Below are 19954 nucleotides of genomic sequence, written 5' to 3'. Positions count from 1 at the left end.
GAGCAGCGAGAGGGGGCGGGGCCGGTTCTGACCCCGCCCCACCCGCCGTGGCCCCGCCCCGCGCGGCGGCGCGCGCAGGGAAGATGGCGGCGCCCAGCGCGGCGGGGCTGGGCCGGCGGCTGCGGGCGTGGCTGCCCCGGTGAGCGGGGAGAGGGCCCGGGGGGCGCCCCAGGGGCTGCTCACCACCGCGGGGACACGGGCAGCGCGGGAGGAGGCTGGGGGCGGCTCGCCGGGAGCACACCGGGGGTGCGGGGAGGGTGTGCGCCGCACCGGGAGCACGCGGACAGACCGCCCGCCTGTTTTGCCGGGTCACGCAGGCATAGAACTGTCAAGGTTGGACCTTTAAGGTCATCCAGTGCGACCGTGCACGCAGCATTGCCATTCTGATCCCTAAACCACATCACGCAGTGCCAGGGGCAGACGCCTCTTGAGCAGCTCCAGGGACGGGCCCCGGGCCCTGCGCAGCCCTTCCAGCGCCTGACCACGGGAACGGTGACAAAAAAACCGGTGCCCCACTGCCAAGTGACGCCTCTCACATCCAGCATTCCTTCTGAGGCGTGTGCACATCTGTGCACATCTGCCTGCGTCCGTGTCACGACACAGCACGTGCCCGGGGTTACAGCCCCGCCTCTCTCGCTCCTTGCAGGATAATGCCCGTGAGATGGAGCCGCTACAACCCCAGCTACCTGGAGCCAGAAGTGAAAAAGGAATCACATCAGAAACCTTTAGAGGAGCTGACAGAGGAGGAAAGGGAACAAATGGAGCTTAAGGCTGTTCGACCCATCAAAGCTGCTCCTCCCAGTCTCTCCAGTTCCGTGTTCAGCGACCCCATGATCAGGTCAGAGAAAGCAGCAGCTCCTCCTCTCTCCAAAAATGCCTGGGAAGTGTGCTGCCCTCTTCTCCCTTCACCTGCTGGGTTCACATTGCCTTTTGTTACAGCACAATCCCTATATTCTGGGTTAATCTTTTCCCATCAACGACTCCATTATTGTTCTTCAGTGATTAGAGATAATTACAGAAGATCTGGCAGCACCCACAGTTAACCATGGGAATGACACAAAGGGATGGGGTTGGGGGGCTTATTTCTGTGAGTGATAAAATTAGAATTCATATGGATCCTATCTGACTTTGTGTTTACAGTAAATTCACCAATATGATGATGAAGAGTGGAAATAAAGTGCTGGCCAGAAGCCTCATGTCTCAGGTAAGAACTCAGGTTTCTTCTCACTATTATGTTGAAAGTAGACAAAATGGAAGGGATGTCAAACCCACTGGAATTGAGAATTACCAGAACTTGGGTGGTCCATCTCTGTGGGCCTGATGTGTTTCAGTCTGCCACACATTGCTTGCAGCATGATTCCTCTGATAAAGCATGATTTGTTTGATAAAATGGCCATTGCCCCAGCCTCCTTAGCTCACAGACCAGCAGGTGACAGCTTCGTGTAGAACCTTCTCTTTCCATCCTTCAGTATCCCTGTGTTCTTTTGTACTGCATAAACACACAGAATACCCTTAAAAAGCATGATTTTTCTCTAAAGATCTTTGCAGCTCTCTGTCATGCCTTACCCTCTGTGTAACTTGCCCTTGAAGCCCCACAGATGTGTCACCTACATGACACAGCTTTGAGCTGCTCTGACCCACAGCCACTGCTGTTAACTGCTGTTCCCGTCTGGTCTCTTCTCCCCCTGAACTCCCTTTGAAATGGAAACATTTTGGCCAAATGTTTCGAATTAACTGCTGGATCCTGGTTACAGAAAGGCACACAGGCTCTGGAGGGGAGGATGCTCAGTGCACAGACCCCTCCCTATTCCTGGCTCCACTTTGTCCCTGCCCTTCCCTGGCTTCAGGCCCGGGTTTGTGCTGCTCATCCCCCTCACCCGAAATGCAATGACTGATAAAAGAGAGTGAAGAGCTGGAAGAGGCTGAAGTAAATCTCGAGTTAAAGAATTCCCAATGGGTGTCTTTTGCCTCTGGGGCTGGTGGACCAGCTGCTCAGGTGGAAATGGGGTGCCTATAAAAGTGATGTAACCTCATGGACTGGGAGAGTCCATCTGCCCTGTATGTCTTCTTTCTTGCCTTTCTTCCAAGACTCTGGAGGCCATCAAAAGGAAGCAGCTGGAGAAGTACCACAAAGCTCCAGAAAATGAGAAGGAGACAATTGAATGCAACCCCTACGTCATTTTCCACCAGGCTCTCAAGAACTGCCAGCCCATCATCGGGCTCAGCAACATCACCAGAGGAGGCAAAACCTACCAGGTGAAAGGGGGCTGGGAGCACATCTGGTTGTAAGGCAATTAGCTAGGGAGGCAAATGAACTGGTTTCCACCCCAACAGCTCAAGATTTTCTCTCCTTGGAAAGAGCCACTTTGCAATCTGGAATAAAACAGCACCTAGAAACTGTCCAAAATAAGGATCTCCATCTCTGAGTATTGTGACAGAATCCTGTGACAGAATCACTAAGGTTGGAAAAGACTTCTAAGATCAATCAACTCCATTAATCAGCAGCAGTCTCTGGTTCTCTGACTAGATTTGAGGAGAAACACACAGCAACTATTTTCCAAAGAGACAGAGATCAGCAGCAGAAGAATTGGTAGTCTTTGGACTACCAGTCCCATCCTTTCCACTGCACCACGTTGCTTGGGGAGAGGTCCCAAACCCCTGGGGCAAGTCTGCATGGCAAAATGGGTCACCTAGATCCAGTGGGATATTTAAAACATGAGCAGAATCTGTCTCTGAGTACGGGTTCTTCAACCCTTGGGGCCTGAAGGAGAGGTGAGATGTGGGGGCATTTGGAATGAGCTGATCTTTAAGGTCCCTTCCAACCCAAACCATGCTGTGATTCTGTGACTTCTCTGTATTCAGTGCAGAGATGAGGTGACCTTTCCCATCTCTGCTAACTCAAACCAGCCTGGACCCAGCTCCCAGACAGGCCAGAGTTTCCACTTCAGTAGCAGTGGCCAGTTCCTATGGACAGAGCAGGAGAACTGGCAGGGCTCAGCTGTGGGGAGCAGGTCTGGCTGCAGAGAGCAGCACAGTGAGCACCTGTAGGTGCAGCTGGTGCAGTGTGGCTGCTGGGGAGGAGCAGGTTGCTGATACCTGCCATGTTTAACCCTTTCCCAGGTGCCCGTCCCGCTGACGGACAATCGGAAGCGCTTCCTGGCCATGAAGTGGCTGATCACCGAGTGCAGGGAGAACAAGCACCGCCGGACACTGATGCCAGAAAAGCTCTCCCAGGAGCTGCTCCAGGCCTTCAACAACGAGGGGCCTGTCATCAAGAGGAAGCATGTCCTGCACAAGATGGCAGAGGCCAACCGGGCGTACGCCCACTTCCGCTGGTGGTAGGGACCCTGCGTGGGACACGCTGCCACGGCCTGGAGAGCAGAGCCCCAGGGCTGCCAGCCTGGGAGACAGCAATGGGGAATATCCCTTGCAGGCAGCTTCTGTTCTAACCCAGGGAAAGCTCACACGATCCCCACGAGGTTCTTTTTCTTTGTGCTTGTTTGGATGGGGGAAGGGGGAGTCTGAGGTACCAGCCTCAGTGGGGCTGCTCCACTTAGTTCATAATCACTTCCCTGTGAAGACAAGCCTTAGATGTTTTTCTTACAGCAACGCTAAACAAAACCATCTTTCACTTACCTGTTTCCTGGGGATCTGAAAGTCTCTGCTCCTCAAATCAGCAATGTTTTTGGCTGCAGAGCTGAGAGCAGAGCTGGATCCTTTTCCACAGGGATTGGTACAACAGGCAATAAAAGGCCCTTTTTGATTTTGGCCATCAGCAACATGGTCTGCACAGATTTGCTGGGAATGTGGACAAAATAAAACCAGTTTTATGGGAAAGGTTTCCCAGTTCCAGACTTTTGTCTTTGTTGCTCCAGGTGCCCTGGTTGTGTAAAGCCCTGAGGCCCTAGACTGTAGCAAACAGAGTTATCTCAGCCTTAGGGCTTCAGTCAGGAGCAACCCTTCAGTGTTGCTCAGAGCTCAGCAGCTGTGCAGGAAGAAAGCAGGGCATACATTAGTGGAAAACTTTTATTAGAAAAAAATCCTTCAATAGACTATTTTGTTTCATTTCTTCCTCTCCCACTCTTATAAGAAATATACCGTAGCTGAAACTTGCAAATTCTGGAAAAAAGTGACAGTTATTGTATAAAACCTATAAAACCTGTTCCTACATGTGCTCAGGGACCTCTTCTGTTGCAGACTGCCTTGTGGCAGGTATTCCTGGCTGTGGAAGAGGCTGTGTGCATGCAGGTGCAGCCAGCCTGCTGGAAGGAGTCTGGGAAAAAAAGCACTTGGTTGAGCTGTTTGTGAGGCCATGGTGTGTTCTGTGACCCATCCCAGAGAACCAGGTACAACCTGAGCTGGGAGATTTCCCTGCTGCCTCCCACAGCTCTGCTGGCTTTGGGGTGAAGCAAAATGTTCTCAGCCTCTAAACTGTGCTTTCTTTAACACTCATAGAAAATGCTGGTGTGAGCTACAAGCCTCCCGAGCCCTTTGCTGACAGCAGCCCAATATTAAGACAAAATCAGTGGGAGAACTTTGCTGGGTAAAGTGTGCCCTTCCCACTGCTCTGAACCTCCAAAGTCAGACCAGCACCAGCTGCATCTGACAGTAGGTGCAGAGAGGCTCTAGCCAGTATAAATCCTATTTACAGGGAGTGCTAGAAAATTAATGTGAAAAATTCCAAATTGGTACAAAGCCTGCTGGTGAAGGTGCTGGGGATTCCTCTGCCTCGGGAGGTTAATCTGTCACTTCACTGTAATAATATTTCTGGGCAGCGTCCGTCATCTTCCACTCAGCAGCCCGGAACTCGATGATCTCCAGCAGCAGGAGCTGGGACAGGGAGCTGAGCCCCTCCTGCAGAAGGAAACCATCTCGGAGCAGGGAGAAGAGCTCGTCCATCCGCTGGGAATTCATCTTCTCCAGCTGCTCACCGATGCGGTGGAGCTGCAGGACCAAGCAGTCCACCTTCAGAAGGAAGAGCAGTGGCTGAGCACAAAGCAGTGGAGGCTCCTCTGCACCCCCCGGGCTGTGCTTTTTACAGGTCCTTGGCAGGACAACAGGCACATCAGCAGCTCTCCCTGCACTCACCTCCTCTTCCTTCTGCAGGCTGTCGGGCTGTGCCAGCCGGAACAGGCAGTCGTACACCGGGTTCACCAGAGCCATCATGGGCATGTTGTTCACCTGCAAGGAGAGTGGAGCATTGTCAGCCTGGGGCCAGAAGGGAGTCTGCAGCTATTTTAAATAGTTATTCCCTTGCTGCTCTCCAAAGGAGAAGGGAGCAGAATTTAGTTGTGCTGTGTTAGTGGGATTTTCATCAGAGATCAGACATTTGAGTCTCCAGGAACCAGAGGAGCTGAACAAATGATGTAAAAACCATCTATTTTTAAATGTAAGGAGGTAGTCATGGGAAATACACTTGTTCCCACAGTATTTTTCCTGCCTGCAGCTCTACTTGCATCATTTTCACATCTCCAAGCAGGAATTCAAAGTTCACACACTGCACAAAGGCCTGAAGCCAAACTCTATCAGCAAACCCCACAGCAACTGAAGCAGTCCAATCTGGGACATGTGGGATCAGGCAAATCAGGGGTTTTCAAACACCAGGTACAAAATGAGGAAGCTGAGGCTTTGTGACTGTTCCTGAAGACTTGCTCTGCCTCTCTAAGCCTGTAGAAAGCACCAGCTCTGTCAGCATCCTTGTGCAAAGAACCAGCTCTGGCCCCCATGGCCCTGGGGCTCTGAACAACACTGACCCACCACCCCTGCTCTGGTGTCCTGGGATGCCCAGGCCCTCCTGGCACTCCAGACAGCAGCAGCTGGCTGCTCCAGCTCCCTACCCTCAGGTAGTCAAAGATGTTGCAGATGAAGGTGACGTAGCAGATCCAGGCCTGGAGTGAGCGGGTGCGCAGCTCCTCCCTGTCCTTGTACTCCTGCTGCAGCCGGTTCAGCAGGCTCCTCCGGAAGATGCTCTGGCCAACTTGTTTGCTCTCCGCCTATAAGCCCACAAAAACAGGATGGAGGGATGAAACAGGGGTGCCAGTGGGGCAGGGGGATGCAGTACCACACAGAGACCCTTCTGTGATTCCCAAAGAGGCAGAAAAGCTGCAACTTGCTGCCTGTGCTGGCCCACTGCTCTTCTGGATGCTGCCACTGCATTGGGCAAGTGGCAGGACAGGAGAGATGGGTAAGGGGTCAGAGCACGTGACTGGGGCAAAGCCCTTCCTGGCCCAGCCCAGGGACAAGCCACACAACAGCCCAGGTGTTTCACTGTCCAGATATGAGCTCTCACCTGGATGATGGTGTAGCAGATGCGCCCAGCCTCCTTGCTGAACACAGAGTCTTTGAGGGACTGGTCCACTATAATATTGGCCACTTTCTCCAGGTCCACATTACTGGGGTCTGCAGAGAAGAGGAATGCTATTAGGACCCAGCCCTCTTTGGCCCCTGATTGCTTTGAGGTACCTGGAAAGCAGCCAAGGTCTGTGCAGGGCCCAGTAGAGTCACATTAAATGATGCAGAAGCCGTGCGTGGCAGAGGAGCTCATAAAAACCTGCTGACCTTTCAGGGCTGTTTTCAGCAGCTTCTGAGTCTCGGAGTCGAAGGACTGTATTTTGTACTCTTCTTTGCCTGTTTCCCCCATGACGGGTTTCCTCCAAGGGCAAGAGTCAGGGCAATGGATGAGCTAGTGACAGTCCCTGGGGAAGGAGCACGCAGAGCTTAGTTGGACAGAGGCAAACCTTCACCTATTTCCCGTTCGGCACATTCCAGGTAGTGTTGAAGTACAGGCTGTTTCCTGACAGCTCCCCACCCCAAAGAAACTCCTCTTTTATTAGAGCACCAACTCTACCTCTAGATCTATGCAAGTCCTCATTTGCACATTCCCACGTCTTTTAAAGCCTTGTCTCCTACCAGCTGATAAGAGAACTTCAGAGCCTTTATATTTTTCTGATACGAGGAATATGTTACAGGCAAAGCAGACCCAAAATATATGTGGTTGTATCACAGGAAGGCACACACTGCTCCCTTGGGCCCTTTAAACACAAATTCAGCAGCTTTCATACAAAAATCTGGGAAGAATCAAAGCCAGTACAAAAGCATCCAACACACACTCACTAGAGCACCTCTCCTGCACCACAGCCAGGCTTCCTCAGCTCCCAGCTCGACACGGCAAACTCAGCAGCCAAATCCCCAAGAGCAACAGCTCCCATCTCTCTCATCCCTCTGCGGTCAAGCACTGCTCTGCAGCACCAGCAGAGCTCCTAACTAGTCTCTAGATTGATTTTCTTCTGCTTCATGATACAGTGAAGACAGCAAGAGGGTACGCACAGCACAGAGAGGAAGGGCTTGCTTTGATTCACACAGGATCTGATGGATGGAAATGCAGGGCTGGCCAGACCGGCAGTACAAACAGGAGAAGGCAATCGGCCAAATGAGTTTTGCCAGCTCGTCGAAATTCCTCGGCCATTACTCACCCCTCTCTGCAAACAGGTCCCTACCCAGATCACAGCCCAAGAGCCTTTAGGGGCATGGGACAGGTACTGTGGGCAGTCCCCTCACATACAGCACAAGAGTGACTCAGAGCAGAGAGCACCCCAGGGGGTGACCACCTGCCGACACTGCTCTTGCAGCCAAAGCTCTCACCTACCCTGGGACTGACACTGAGGTTTCTTTCCCTGGTGGATTCACAAGCAGCTGGGTGCCCTCCGTGCCTGGTTGGCAAACACCTTCCTAGCTGACCTCTCCTCTCTCTGCATCTGCACTGATGCCATGCTGCACTGCCAGTGGAGCAGCCCGAGATCACCAGCAGCCCCGTGTCCCACCGGCAGCATCTCCACGCAGCAGGACCCTGGCGAGAGCACAGCGCCTCACGCAGCCCAGCGAGAAGCGCCCGAGCCCGTCTGGCAGCGTCTGTGCCGCCGCCCGGCCCCTCTCCCGGAGCTTCCGTTCCTCGGCTCCCTGGGATGGCCACGGCTGCTTTGAGCTGCTGAGCCAAATAACCCTGCCAGAGCAAACCACAGCGTGTGAACACCGAGCCAGCCAGGTCTCGCCTGCACTAGAGACCCTCCTGCCAGCACCACCTTATCGGAAGGGCTGGTGGCAGTGGGTGACATGGGGCACCTGCGGGTACCGACTGCTCCTCTGCCACTGGCCCCGGCTAGACGAGCCGTCCTGGGGGCTGACTCGGTTGGGGTCAGCACCCTCAATCTGCTGGTGATGCACCAGCTCAGGTGGATCACACAGGCACCTGTGACCTGTAGGGTCACACCTGGCAATATGGGCTGGACAAGTTCTGGCCACTGCAAGGAGAGGGAGAAGAGCAGAGTCTCCTCTGCCGCCCCATAGCGTCTGCCCCAGGTGCTCTACCAGCCCCCGGAGCCCCCATCCGATCCCCGCCGAACCGCGAGTAGAACCCCCAGCGTCGAGACGCCTCTTGCCCGGGGCAGCTGGACCACAGGACCCCCAGGAACCCCCGCCGCTGCCTCCCGTCGCTCCAGCCCCGCGGCTGGCACAAGCCCCAGGGCCACGGACGGAGGAAGAGGCGGATCCCGGGGAAAGCAGCCCCCGCGCTGCCCCGGGCAGGGCAGGGGAGCCGGGCGCAGCCCCACCGACCTGCCGGCCGCCCCCGCCGAGTCCTCGGGCCGCCGGGACATCGCCGGCACCTCCCGCGCCCTCCCGGCACGGCCCAGGTTTCCTCTTAGGTCATTTCCTCGCCCGAGCCGGGGGAGGGCCGGGCCGGGCCGGGCGGGAGAGCGGCGGCAGCTGCGGCAGCGCCACCGCCTGCGAGCGTCGGGGCACGGCGGGCTAAGCGCCGGGAACGGCCGGCTGCTCCTCGGGAAACTCCCGGGCTCCCCCAGGCACGGCCGGCTGCCCCCCGACACCCTCCCGGGCACGGCCGCGGCTTTTCCGACTCCCCCACCGGGGGATCGCGGGCAGCACTCACCCCTCTGCCCCGGTCCCCCGCGGGGCTGTCCCGGCGCTCTACGGGTGACAACGGCGTGAATTCCGCCCTTCCCTCCGGGCCAGGGCAGGCTGCAGCCCAATGGTATTAAAAAATGAGTAGAAAAAAGTCAGGAAAGAAGAGAGGCAGTAAACCAACGCACTGCAACAACAGCTGAGCATGGTATAACACACTTCAGTTTTTTTTCTCTCAAATCTCAACCATTCCATAAGGTAAGACCCCCACAGGGGGCAAAGTCTTCACCGCAGAGCAGACAGGCTGCTAAACCAGGGAATGGCTGAGGGAGTACAGAATGAACAGTTTGGGAATATTTTCTGTAGCACTGCATGGCCTGGCTGGATACAAAGAAAGCCTGAACTATTCCACCGGGGGTGTGACGGTCAGGACTGGCTACCACAGCTCTAAATGCCCCTCTAGGACACAGCAGTGGGACTGGGCTGCAAAAATCACCCTTGGCTGATCCCTTTTGGTGCAGCTCTCAATAGTGATACCCAGCAGGGAGGGTACAGTTCTGCCTACAGCTGAAGAGCACCCACAAGCCAGCCATGGGAAATCCAAATGGCTCCTGTTCTGGTCCCTGACTATTCTCCCTTTTAGGCAGCAGGAGGGCCACGATGTTCCTGCAGGGTCCAGCAGAGGCACGAAGAGGAAAGGAATAAATCAACTGCAGCCAGCCACTGCGTAACAAAATATTTAATGTACCTTGTGTTAAAGGTAGGCACACACTGTACATGTTGTGCCGAATGCTTTCAGGAAACAGTAGCTGCAAAAGATCCACTCTGGCAACACAGCAAAATGCCACTGTTACAGTTTCTACATCACAAGAGAAATTTAAATCCAAATTAAATACCATCTATTCCAGTTCCGACTGTAAAACATTGATTTCTTGTCAAAAACGATGCTGTGCAGCTCTGGATGAGTATCCTGAGAGTGGGACTGTCCTAGGAACTTGGTGAGGCAGCCAGCACTGCAGGAATCAGCGTGTTCCTCACAGAACCTGTGTGTCCGAGGCTGGCTCAGTGCCGTGGTGGAGCTGCAAATGACTGGGGCACAACTGCTCACCGACGCTCTGCCTGCTAAGGAGCTTTTGGATGTTCTCATGGTAAAAGGCACTAGAAGAAAACAAATGCAACTGCTGAACAGCTTGTGAGGTGAACTGCAGGCAAATCCCTGGTGATAGGATTAGCTTGGAAAGAAATCCCAAGGGCCAAAATCAGCCAAGTCTCACAGTGAGGCATTTGCCATGTTGAGTCACTTCACACTGAACGGGAGCAGCAGCTTCCAAGAGCGTATCTGTCCCAGTACCTCAGAGAACAAGGTGACTACAGATCTCTCCCATCTCCTGCTCCTCTAATTCTAAGAGATTTAGCTCCTAACAGCATGTGTTTTGTCAGAGCAGCTTGAGAAATAAGACCTGTCCTCCTAGTGCTTCATTCAGCCTCAATCCCACAGAGAAATCAACACTCCTCTTACAGTGCTTTCCCCAGCAAAGTGCACTTGAGAAATCTATGAGGACAGATGCTGCTGATCAGAGGTGAAGAAGTGATTGTTGGATGCAGCTCCTAATATTGCTGAGGTTGTCACATCTCTCTCCCTCTCACTGGAAGCCCAGATGCCTTTATGGGCCTGTAACATTTGTGACTCACAGCCTAAAGGCCTCCGACCAGGGAGTGTCTCTTCCACAGCCTGGGCCAGACAGGCACAACTTAAACTCCAGCTTTGCCATCTGCTGGGCGGAGGCAAGCTCAGTTAATGCAGAGTGGAGGAAAAAACGACCCCAGAGAGGAAGAGCTGCTCCATATTCTCCAGTGCTGCCCTCTCTGTGGAGCAGCCAAGCTGCCCATACCAGCATCACCTCAAACTCCACAGCACCCTCGAGGAACATCATCTTAACAGAGTGAGATCTTCCTGCTCTTTCTGGCTGCTGAGTTCCCAACCAGTTTCCCCCTATTTTGTGCAGTTTGACAGCAGCTATTTGACAGAAAATGGAAAACAAGTCTTGTAATGTTGAGACAGGATGGATGAGTCCCCATTTCCTAAGGAAGCCTAGGTCAGCACCAAATATTTTCTGCTCTGGCCTGTCCCTGCTAACCATGACGGCATTCCTCTCACCAGCAACAAAAGACAGTAACAAAGCCAACCTGTTTGTGTCTGTTTTGAAAAGAGACATTTCTCTCCCTCAGAAGGATATAATGAGGCTGAGTTCATTACTCCTTACCATGTCTTTCCAAGAACAGGTGAACAATAAACAAAGGCTAAACATTGTTAAGAATATTCTGAGGAAATCTCAGAAGAGCCTAATAACACAGGAAAATGACAATAGGATTGAGGCACTTGGAGAAACTCCACATTTCCTGCATTTTCTGCTTAAACAAAATGGCCATTTTTAGAGTATATGCAGCTCTCTCTCCCTCTTTAAGACTCACATATCAGCCTCCTGCCTGACACTGACACTGCTCAATGAACTTAATTTTACACAGCTCTGTCATGTGCAGGCCACTTTGTACTCCAAGATCTCAAACCCATAGCAGACATAAAGTTATTCAGCCTGGGCTTGCAAGGAATTTCTCCAGATACCTCAGCCACCAGTGAAACAGCTGTTTTTTAAAAACAGCCTCTCACAATAGCTCAGAATAAGTGAGCAATGCTGATATGCTCAAAATTGCCAGAAGTTTCGTCAATGGAATGGAATTGGTCACGCTGGAATCTGGCCAGACCATTTGGGATTAACACCCTGAATACTGCAAAAGAGCTGGGAAAAGCTTTGTGTTAAAAACCATCAAACCATCCTCCAAATAACTGCAGTGCTCTGCCTTATCCACCCCTTGCAGATGACTAACGTGCTTTTGTATGGCAGGGCTGGGAACTCTGCCTTCCACACAGTCCAGCCACACCCTGCTAGGCTTGAAAAAACACAGAATAGAAGAGGAGGAAGAAAGTAATTTTCCTCTTTTCCACTGTTACATAAATCAGAGTTGTTGGTAGGTTGTTTTGTTGGTTTTTTTAACCACTCATAAAACCTTTGAAACTCCACAAAAACACTTTTCCATCTCTAATTCAGTCATCCATGTGAAACACCACGCTCAGCCAACCAATTCCCATGTTCATTCCTTTCACTTCAGCAAATCTTGTCACAACATTTTCATCTGCTAGCACCAATGCAGGACTGAGGTTCTGAAATATTTTGAGACCACTACAGAAATACAGAAACACATTCAGAGGTGCTGTTAAATAAATAATGATAAAAAAATTACTAGTTTCCGCAGGACTTTCCCTTCATTATTCCAGCTTAGAATAATTATTTCTTAACGCTATACAGCATTTGTTTACTCACTGCTTTGAAGCAAAGCACCCTGAAGTAAAAAATTAGTTTGTGTGTTGAATCCCCTCAGAATGGGGCTCTTAATATGCAAGTTTGCTTGTAAAAAGTGTGAGTGAGGCATTGAAATCCCTAAGAGATGTATGGCCAGACACCCAGGAAGAGAAAAGGGAATTCAGCATACAATCAAGTTCACTGGAGTTAAAGGAGAAACAAATCTGATCCAGCATGATCAGAGAAGATGCTGTGTTTAAGATGACAGAGAATGCTCAGCTAGCAAGTGGTGACCAAGAAGCAGCAGCTGACAGTAAAGGAAAGGAAAACTGAAGGTCTGTGCATTTATGTGGCTTTACCTGACTTTACACCAGCAGGACAGAGCGACCTGCGCAACACTGAGACAAGAGTCTGGTGCAAACAGCAGGCACTGAGCAAAGGAATAAAGCTGTGCAGATGCAGTGCTAGGATTGGTGTCTGGTTGGTTAAGCAGCACTAGGCTGGGCAAGAATCCCCTCTCTGGGATCCAGGGCAAGCTCAGGGATTCACCCACTTTATTGGGTGCCTTTCCAGAGCACAGGAATTGCTATGGAATGGTCTGTTTGTTCCCCCTCTCACCACTAAATGTGCACTGATATGAGATGAGACAGAAGGAAAGTGCTCTGTTGAATGTCTCCCAGCCAAGTAGTTCAGTGTCTCCAGCAGAACTGCAGTTGCCTTCTCCTTCTGCTTGGTCCCAGGAGGTGATTCCCCACAGGCTGGGGGAGCTCTGGGAAGCCCTGACATTTCCAACATGCTCGTGACAGAGCAAGGCCATCAGCCTCCCCTCCTGAGGAGAACAGCAGGCAGCCACACACGTCCCTTTCAGCCTTCCTTCCTCTTCGTGCTCTTGGGGCTCTTCATGGTGCACAGGAGGCTGCAGAACAGCTCATACCAAAAGAAGATGAGGCCAGAGGAGAAGGCAGCCTTCAGCAAGCTGGGAGAGAGGCCCTTGAAGAACCCACCTGGGCCCTCCTCTCGCATGATCTGCCTCACACAGTCCAGGAAACCCCCATATGTCCGTACCTGGGAGAGAAATGCAACAAGGTTAAACAAGAAAACTTCAGGACAACTGGAAAAAACCACAAAGATCTCCAAACTATACCCAGAAACATTATCTTGACATGCAGCCTGGAGATGCCTTTCTGGATAATATAATAACTAACTGAAACTTTCAGAGAGAGTTTAGAGAGAGCAAGATAAAGGAAATGTACAGCATCAGCAATGGTTTATGCACATCATTCACTGTAAAATGGCTGTAAAACCTCTGCATGCAACACCAGCCTGACTTTAAAGAGGTTTGTGAAGTCATTATTTCAGGTTGCATAGTTGCTGTTTTCTATCCCCTTCACTGTCTAAGAAGGAAAAAATGTTGAGTTTTCTGACAGAAAGCAAACACAGCTACACTTAGAAGTCTCCAAATTAGCTGTCTGCATGTTGTCATGTTACACTGTGTAGTTTTAACATCTTGAGATGCATCAATAATAAGAACAAATTCTGTATCTTACTGCAAGAGGAAAAGCATCCAATGCAATGGGCTGAGACATCAAAATCCTATTCCAGAGTTTCTTAGGGTACAGACTGATTTCCTTTTCAGATCTCAGGAATTTTAAGGAAAATAGAAAATTTCCACATTTCATGGAAAAAAAAAAGAATTCCTTGAAAGATCTATGTTTGTCTTCAAGTGTATTTCAAGGTGGTAACAATGGTGCTAAAGAACACCAGAGTATTTAATTTGTTTTGAATTTCAGGCTATTCTCATACATAAAACACATGTTGAACACTTGGTGCCTATTTCTTGTGTCAAAATAGTAACTGCAGAAGAGAAGCCTGACAGCCATGTGACCCCAGCACAGAGCCAGTGTCATCCTCTGCTAGTAATTTGGTTCTGAATCAGAAAAACCAAGCTGCAACTAGAAAAGTAAAGTAAATCAAAAGCCCTTTGCCTGCCTGACTCATCCCTAGCTCCAAGACACAGTGGATGGGGAGGGATGACAAGCCAGAGCACAGGTATGTGGGACAGGTCTCTCCTGGGAGCTATCATAAAATAAACCCTGTAGGTTCATGTATAAATTCACATTATTAAATGACACCAGTGCTCACTGGGAGCTCCCAACCCAAACATGAACTCAACAGGTACCACTGGTGGATGGTCACTGCATTCCAGTGCACTGGACTAGCCATACTCAGGAAAATCCACCACTTCCAGCATTTCTCACCTGCCCAAAGGCTGCCCGAGCGTGCTCAAAGCCACCCACTTGCAGTCGCTTTTTGACCACATCCAAAGGGTACGTGAGGCTTTTGCTGACCACTCCAGCACAGCTGCCACAGACAAGGTTTCTAACGCTGGCTGAGAAGCAGAAAGGGCAAAGGATAATAGGGAGGAAAAGAAGAGCATTATCAGGGAATTCTGATTAAAGATCATAAGAGGTAAGTTAAAAATCACTTTTCACAAGAAGTAAGGTCAAAAAAAGTCCTTTGAAGTTGCATCACCTCTTCTGCAATAGTTTCAGCCAAAGAATCTCAAGCTGTATTTTTTCAGGCTTGCAATGTCTATTGGAATCAGAGGACCAGCTCCTCTTCGTCCATTACACTGACTTAGGATTTTGCTCTGCTCAAAAAACCCCAATCCCCAGTCACAGACAACTCGCTGCCAGTCAATGAAAGTTTTCATGTCCCCCCAGTAAAAGCCTGGTCACTGGAAATCTTGCACCCCTGACTGCTCAGGCTGATGCATTCTGGATTGGAATGTCTCAAGCTGACACTGCCTGATGATTTCAGAGGCTTGTGGGAAATGAGTTCTGTATTAGACTTTTTCCTGACAAACATGAGGTCCCAGCACAAAACCACCATCAGCCTCTGCCACCTAAAATTAAATATGCAGACATTGAAAAAGTCTAGTTTCTCTGCTGAAGAAATTCCATTGAGAAACAAAGTCATGCTGCTGCTGCATCCCTCTTGTTCAAGGAAGTACAGGTATCTAGCACTGCCAAGGTGGCAGGTTGCATCAGGATGAGGTTCTCTTACAATGGAGCTAGAAATCAACATAAAAATACCAAATTAAGAGCCTGGCAGCTTTAAATTAGAGTAGATGAATCCTCTTCCCTAACAGCTGTGCTGGAATCTGCAGGCAGATTTACTACAGAAATCCAAGAGTCCTGTCCCCACAGCACTAATGAAACAGAAAGATTATGGCAGCACTGTCTTCCCACAGTATCAGTAATGTGACACTGTTAAAGAAAGAGCACCCTGGCCCGTGACACTTCACTTTCCCATCTACCCACTTCCATCACAGTTACTGCACAATGGGAGCTGTTTGAAAACTCTGCTGTACTTAATTTGGCATTTCCATGCAGGGGTAAAAATAAGAGGTGGGAAATAAGAGTCACTTTTCAGATGTTGCATCAAAAAATGTGAAAGGACTAACAGAGCTTACATCAGTCACCCAAACTAGCATTCATCTTCTTTCTCTCCTGACTGCAACAATCACTGTCCCAAGTTCCTACCTCCATTCTTTGCTTCAGCTGGAATCACCCATTTGGAAAACTGCTGCAGGATGTTGTAGAAGAAGAACTGGAGACCAGCGTATGGGAAGATAGCAATGAGTGTGGGGGTCAAACCTCTGTAGAAAGTCCAAGGCCCTTCTGTCTGGTACATGGTCACCACTGCATGGCGAAGGTTGAGGTAAATCTGTACAACAAGGAAGAGGCTGAGTGACTTTCCAGTGAACTTAAAAACAGCCAACCAAAGGTCAGGTAATTTCCTAGTAATGGGTTTAGGAATTCCCCACTGCCCAAAACACAAATGACTGTCTTCAGCACAAAGTGATGAGCAAGGTGATTTTCCACACCCTCACAGCACTCTCTGCTAGGCCCTTGTGACTTAAAAGAAACAAGACATGGGGCTGGAGTCCTGAGACCACCTGCATCACAGTCATGATTATTATTCTTTTAACAGTTCTTAACTCCTGCAACACAGTTCATATAATACATACAGTAATTCTATTACAGGCTAAATACAGAAATGGCTCTGATACAAATCTATCCCATTATTACAGACATAGTTAGTGCAGAGACCAATTCTCGTGTAAATAAGAACATGAAGCACAGGTGAAAGGTGACTAGTTTCAAGTACCATCCCCATCATTATCTACACATGACTCTCTGCATGTGCAAAGTTTCAAAAATGCAATGTTCAACAGTCTGGGGAGCGGGTTCTATAAATGCCAACAGCCAAAGCAAAAAACTGAGTTATCCTGTTAAGGGCAGTTTCTCCTTTCTGCATCAGAAGCACCAAAACACAATTAGGAAAGCTGTGTCCACAGCACAAAGGATAACTTGGCAACAGAGCAAACAGTGGCCATAACAGCACCTACTCCTTCATTTTAACCCACAATGCTGTATGTGCTTTCAAACCTCCTGCACCTTCAGACCTGTGGAATATTGCCACTGCTATGGATGGCAACATGGAACGCTAAGCCTCACCTTTGGCTCACCCTGGGCAGCAAAGCGGGTGCGCAGCGTGTCCACAGGCTGGACTGCGACCGAGGCGGTGCAGGCAGCCAGGCCCCCGCACACCAGGTGCACCAAGGAGTCGCGGGCTTGGAAGGAGGTGACGTTGTGCATCAGCTCCGTCAGCCTCTCGAAGGTCATGAACTTGCAGGAACAAAAGCGCGCGGGTCAGGAAGCCGATCCTAATGACTCACACAGGTTTCCCACTTCTCTCTCATTTCACCAACAGCTCCACCCCTCCTCGCTTGTTACCACCTTCTAGTCCTTCAAAAGTCCTCCCCAACCTGCAACGTGTAAATATCACTAAGCAGCCCAGGGAATGCTTGGGATACTCTGGTGTCCAACACTTCTGCTAATTCTTGCATTTAGAGTCGTGAAAAACTCATTTTAATGTTCTGTGGCTCCAGAATAGTGTTTGCCATGTCACAGATACGCTTTCCTTTAGCCTTCCAGCCACTGCTCCTAAAGCTGTCACTAATGTTTACAAATTAAGCATAACAGTGCTGTGTAAAACACACTCATCAGCTTCACTGATTTTTTCCTAAGAAGCCCTTAGGGTGACAGCATGACTAGAAGCAAAAAACTGCCCAGGCTTGGGGCATGAGCAACTAAGCCAAATGTCAGGAGTAGGGAGAGCTTATCTATGACACCAGATACAGACAGAGCTCAGTTTGGTCTCACTATGCTCCAGTCTGTTCAGCCAGCTCAGGAATATTAACTTAGGAATTATTCAGCAGCTTTGTTTAGGTATACAACCTTTCCACTCCTGAACACAGTCTGAGGGAGCAGAGCAGTGTCCTGTGTACACACATTGTGCCCAGGTGATGCCTGGTGCCCTCACCTGAACAGCCCCGAAGCCGACAGAAAGGAACTGAGCGGGGACATGGCCCTTCCAGAAGGCTGTCAAGCCCTCCTCCCGGAAAATGCGCTGCACAGCTTGCAGGATGCCGTGGTACTTGGCCGTGGGGTTTCTGGAGGAGAGCTGCTCGATCTGGAGCTGGAGGAAAGGGGAGAAAATATTTTCAATTTCACCCTTCAACACTGGTTCAAGTGTCCAGTTCAGGAATTCACAACCCTGTCAGCCAACCAATGCTAAGGAATGACATTCTGTCTTCCCACAGAACCACATTCAGATCTGACTGGGATGTTATTTATGAAGGGCTCTAAAATAATAAAAATGTTCATGAACACAAAGATAAGCAAGAGGGATGATGGTGAAATTCAGTCAGAGACTGTAAGTCATTCACAAAAACAGAAGGAGAACGAACTCTGAGAAACACAAGATTCCATTCCCACACAAGTTAAGTTGTATAAATAGAAGTGGTGGACACAGGATAGCCCTACTTCCTTGCATAACCTGTACACAACGTAGGTGAGGCCTGATGAGGGATTCAGTGCTCTCTAGCTGCACAGGTGACCTGTTCACCAGGACACGATCAGCTCTGCTGCCTGACAGGCTCTTTCATCCCGGCCCCCGGGCACGCCGCGGGTGAGGTACCTGAAAGCGGATCTTGAGGACGTCCAAGGGGCTGACAAGGACCCGAGTGACCAAGCCAGACGCTGATCCTGCTGCAGCCGCCTCCGCCGTGGACACGCACCTGCCTTCGGGGTCGTAACCCACCATGCCTGCCGGCTGTCCCAGCCTGGGCAGGGGCACAGAGCAGTGAGCCGCGCCCTCACCGACCTCCACCCCACAGTCCCCTCAGGCCAAGGCCCACTCAGCCCCTCCTCACCCCAAACTCCCTTCTCACCCCACGGGACACACAGATGCCCCTCTGCATCACTCCCTCTGCCCCGCAGCTCCCAGCCCCGCCAGTGGCAGCCACCAGCGGGGCGCCCGAGCCGAGCCCGCTGGCACCGGGGCTGTCCGGCCCTCGGCCGACTCCCGCCGCGCCGCCTCACCCGCTGCCGCGGGCTCCGCACTGCGCCTGCGCGCCGCGGGGGTCGCTGGGAGATGCAGTCCCGGGAACGGTGCCCACGTTGGACGCGGCGTTCACAGAACCGCGGATCGGTGGGGCTGGACGAGCCCTGAGACCGTGGAGTCCAACCTGTGGAGTCCAACCTGCGAGCCAACACCACCCTGTCAGCCAGAACATGGCACTGAGGGCCACATCCAGTCTTTTCTTAGACACCCCCAGGGACAGTGACAGCTCCCTGGGTCACCCGTTCCAATGTCTAATCACCCTTTCCATGAAGAAATTCTTCCTGATGTCCAACCTAAAGCTCCCCTGGTGCAGCTTAAAGTTATGTCCTGTCACTTGTTACCTGGGAGAAGAGCCCGACTCCCACCTGGCTGCACCCTCCTATCAGGGAACTGGAGAATGCAAAAAGGTCACGCCAGGACCTTCCCTTCTCCAGGTTAAACAAGCCCAGCTGCCTCAGCCCTGCCTCATCACACGTGGATTCAGACTCCTCCCCAGCTCTGCTGCCCTTCTCTGCTCCCACGAGGCAGGGCTGTGAGAGGGCAAGGGCAGCATTGCTCCCACTGCCACCTCCACCTTGCACAACCACAGACCAACAAACCTTGTCTCCATAAAGCACAGGGGAATGAGATTTTCTAAGCAACCCAGCGTACAGTAAAACGCCACTTTGAGCAGTACGTTTTGCTATAGCATTACAAAGAAAGCCAAACACTTCAAACCACATAGTGAATTTTCCACACTGACTTCTGGCACAAAAAAAAAAGAAACATAAAGAAATAATTGTAGAAGTATCCAGGCATTTCCACCTTGACATCATCAGTATTTAAACACAGTAACTAAGAGCAACTGTTTAAAAACCAATGAAAACTCCAGTGTAGGCCTTTTCCTATCCCCTGTTAACACTGACTACACCATTCACGCTCACAGGTACTTTCTGACCATTAGCAAAGGCTGAGGAGAAGCTGCAGAGAGCTGCCCACACACCTTGTTACTCCAACAGAGCCGTTCTTCTTTAGGTAACAGAAGTGAAAACAATCTGCAGGGCCCTGATGGAGCAGATCCAAAGCCACAACAGCCTGAGCCTGGCTGCTGTGCTCACACCAGCCCAACACCACCTCCCCCTTCTAGCAAAAGGCTCCAGAAGTGTCTGAATTACAAGCTCACTCATAGCTTGGTCAGTTAACTGAAATAACAGACAGATGCTCAAGTG

The 19954-nt window shown here is 50.8% G+C and overlaps 3 protein-coding genes across 7 annotated transcripts; 1 reads left to right on the top strand and 2 right to left on the bottom strand.

Annotated features, from left to right (window-relative positions):
- The first annotated feature begins 58 nt into the window (after window positions 1–58).
- MRPS7 (mitochondrial ribosomal protein S7) lies at window positions 59–4160 on the top strand. The gene is made up of 5 exons (XM_030962266.1): window positions 59–139; window positions 647–838; window positions 1141–1204; window positions 2089–2256; window positions 3121–4160. The coding sequence occupies exons 1-5, from the start codon at window positions 84–86 to the stop codon at window positions 3340–3342; spliced, it is 702 nt and encodes a 233-aa protein (XP_030818126.1). The 5' UTR covers window positions 59–83; the 3' UTR covers window positions 3343–4160.
- A 381-nt stretch (window positions 4161–4541) lies between these two features.
- Window positions 4542–8745, bottom strand: MIF4GD (MIF4G domain containing). Its single transcript, XM_030962267.1, has 6 exons — window positions 8611–8745; window positions 6559–6695; window positions 6290–6399; window positions 5838–5993; window positions 5089–5181; window positions 4542–4965 (listed from the first exon to the last, which is right to left on the bottom strand). Exons 2-6 carry the CDS (start codon window positions 6638–6640, stop codon window positions 4738–4740), a joined length of 669 nt encoding a protein of 222 aa, XP_030818127.1. The 5' UTR covers window positions 6641–6695; window positions 8611–8745; the 3' UTR covers window positions 4542–4737.
- An 889-nt stretch (window positions 8746–9634) lies between these two features.
- SLC25A19 (solute carrier family 25 member 19) lies at window positions 9635–18732 on the bottom strand. 5 transcript variants are annotated; one of them, XM_030962334.1, is made up of 7 exons: window positions 18725–18732; window positions 18321–18465; window positions 17664–17819; window positions 16796–16966; window positions 15818–16001; window positions 14531–14661; window positions 9635–13337 (listed from the first exon to the last, which is right to left on the bottom strand). In XM_030962334.1, exons 2-7 carry the CDS (start codon window positions 18444–18446, stop codon window positions 13137–13139), a joined length of 969 nt encoding a protein of 322 aa, XP_030818194.1. In that variant the 5' UTR covers window positions 18447–18465; window positions 18725–18732; the 3' UTR covers window positions 9635–13136. The 5 variants fall into 5 exon arrangements, with proteins under 5 accessions (XP_030818194.1, XP_030818193.1, XP_030818195.1 ...); XM_030962333.1 differs by having other exon boundaries at window positions 18574–18728; XM_030962335.1 differs by having other exon boundaries at window positions 9644–10071; window positions 14531–14657; window positions 18574–18728.
- Window positions 18733–19954: the final 1222 nt, after the last annotated feature.

The sequence above is a fragment of the Camarhynchus parvulus genome, chromosome 18, assembly GCF_901933205.1.
Source record: "Camarhynchus parvulus chromosome 18, STF_HiC, whole genome shotgun sequence".
Classification (NCBI taxonomy): Eukaryota; Metazoa; Chordata; class Aves; order Passeriformes; family Thraupidae; genus Camarhynchus; species Camarhynchus parvulus.
Note: the sequence above shows the minus strand (reverse complement) of the source record. Positions and strands in the feature narration are given on the sequence as shown.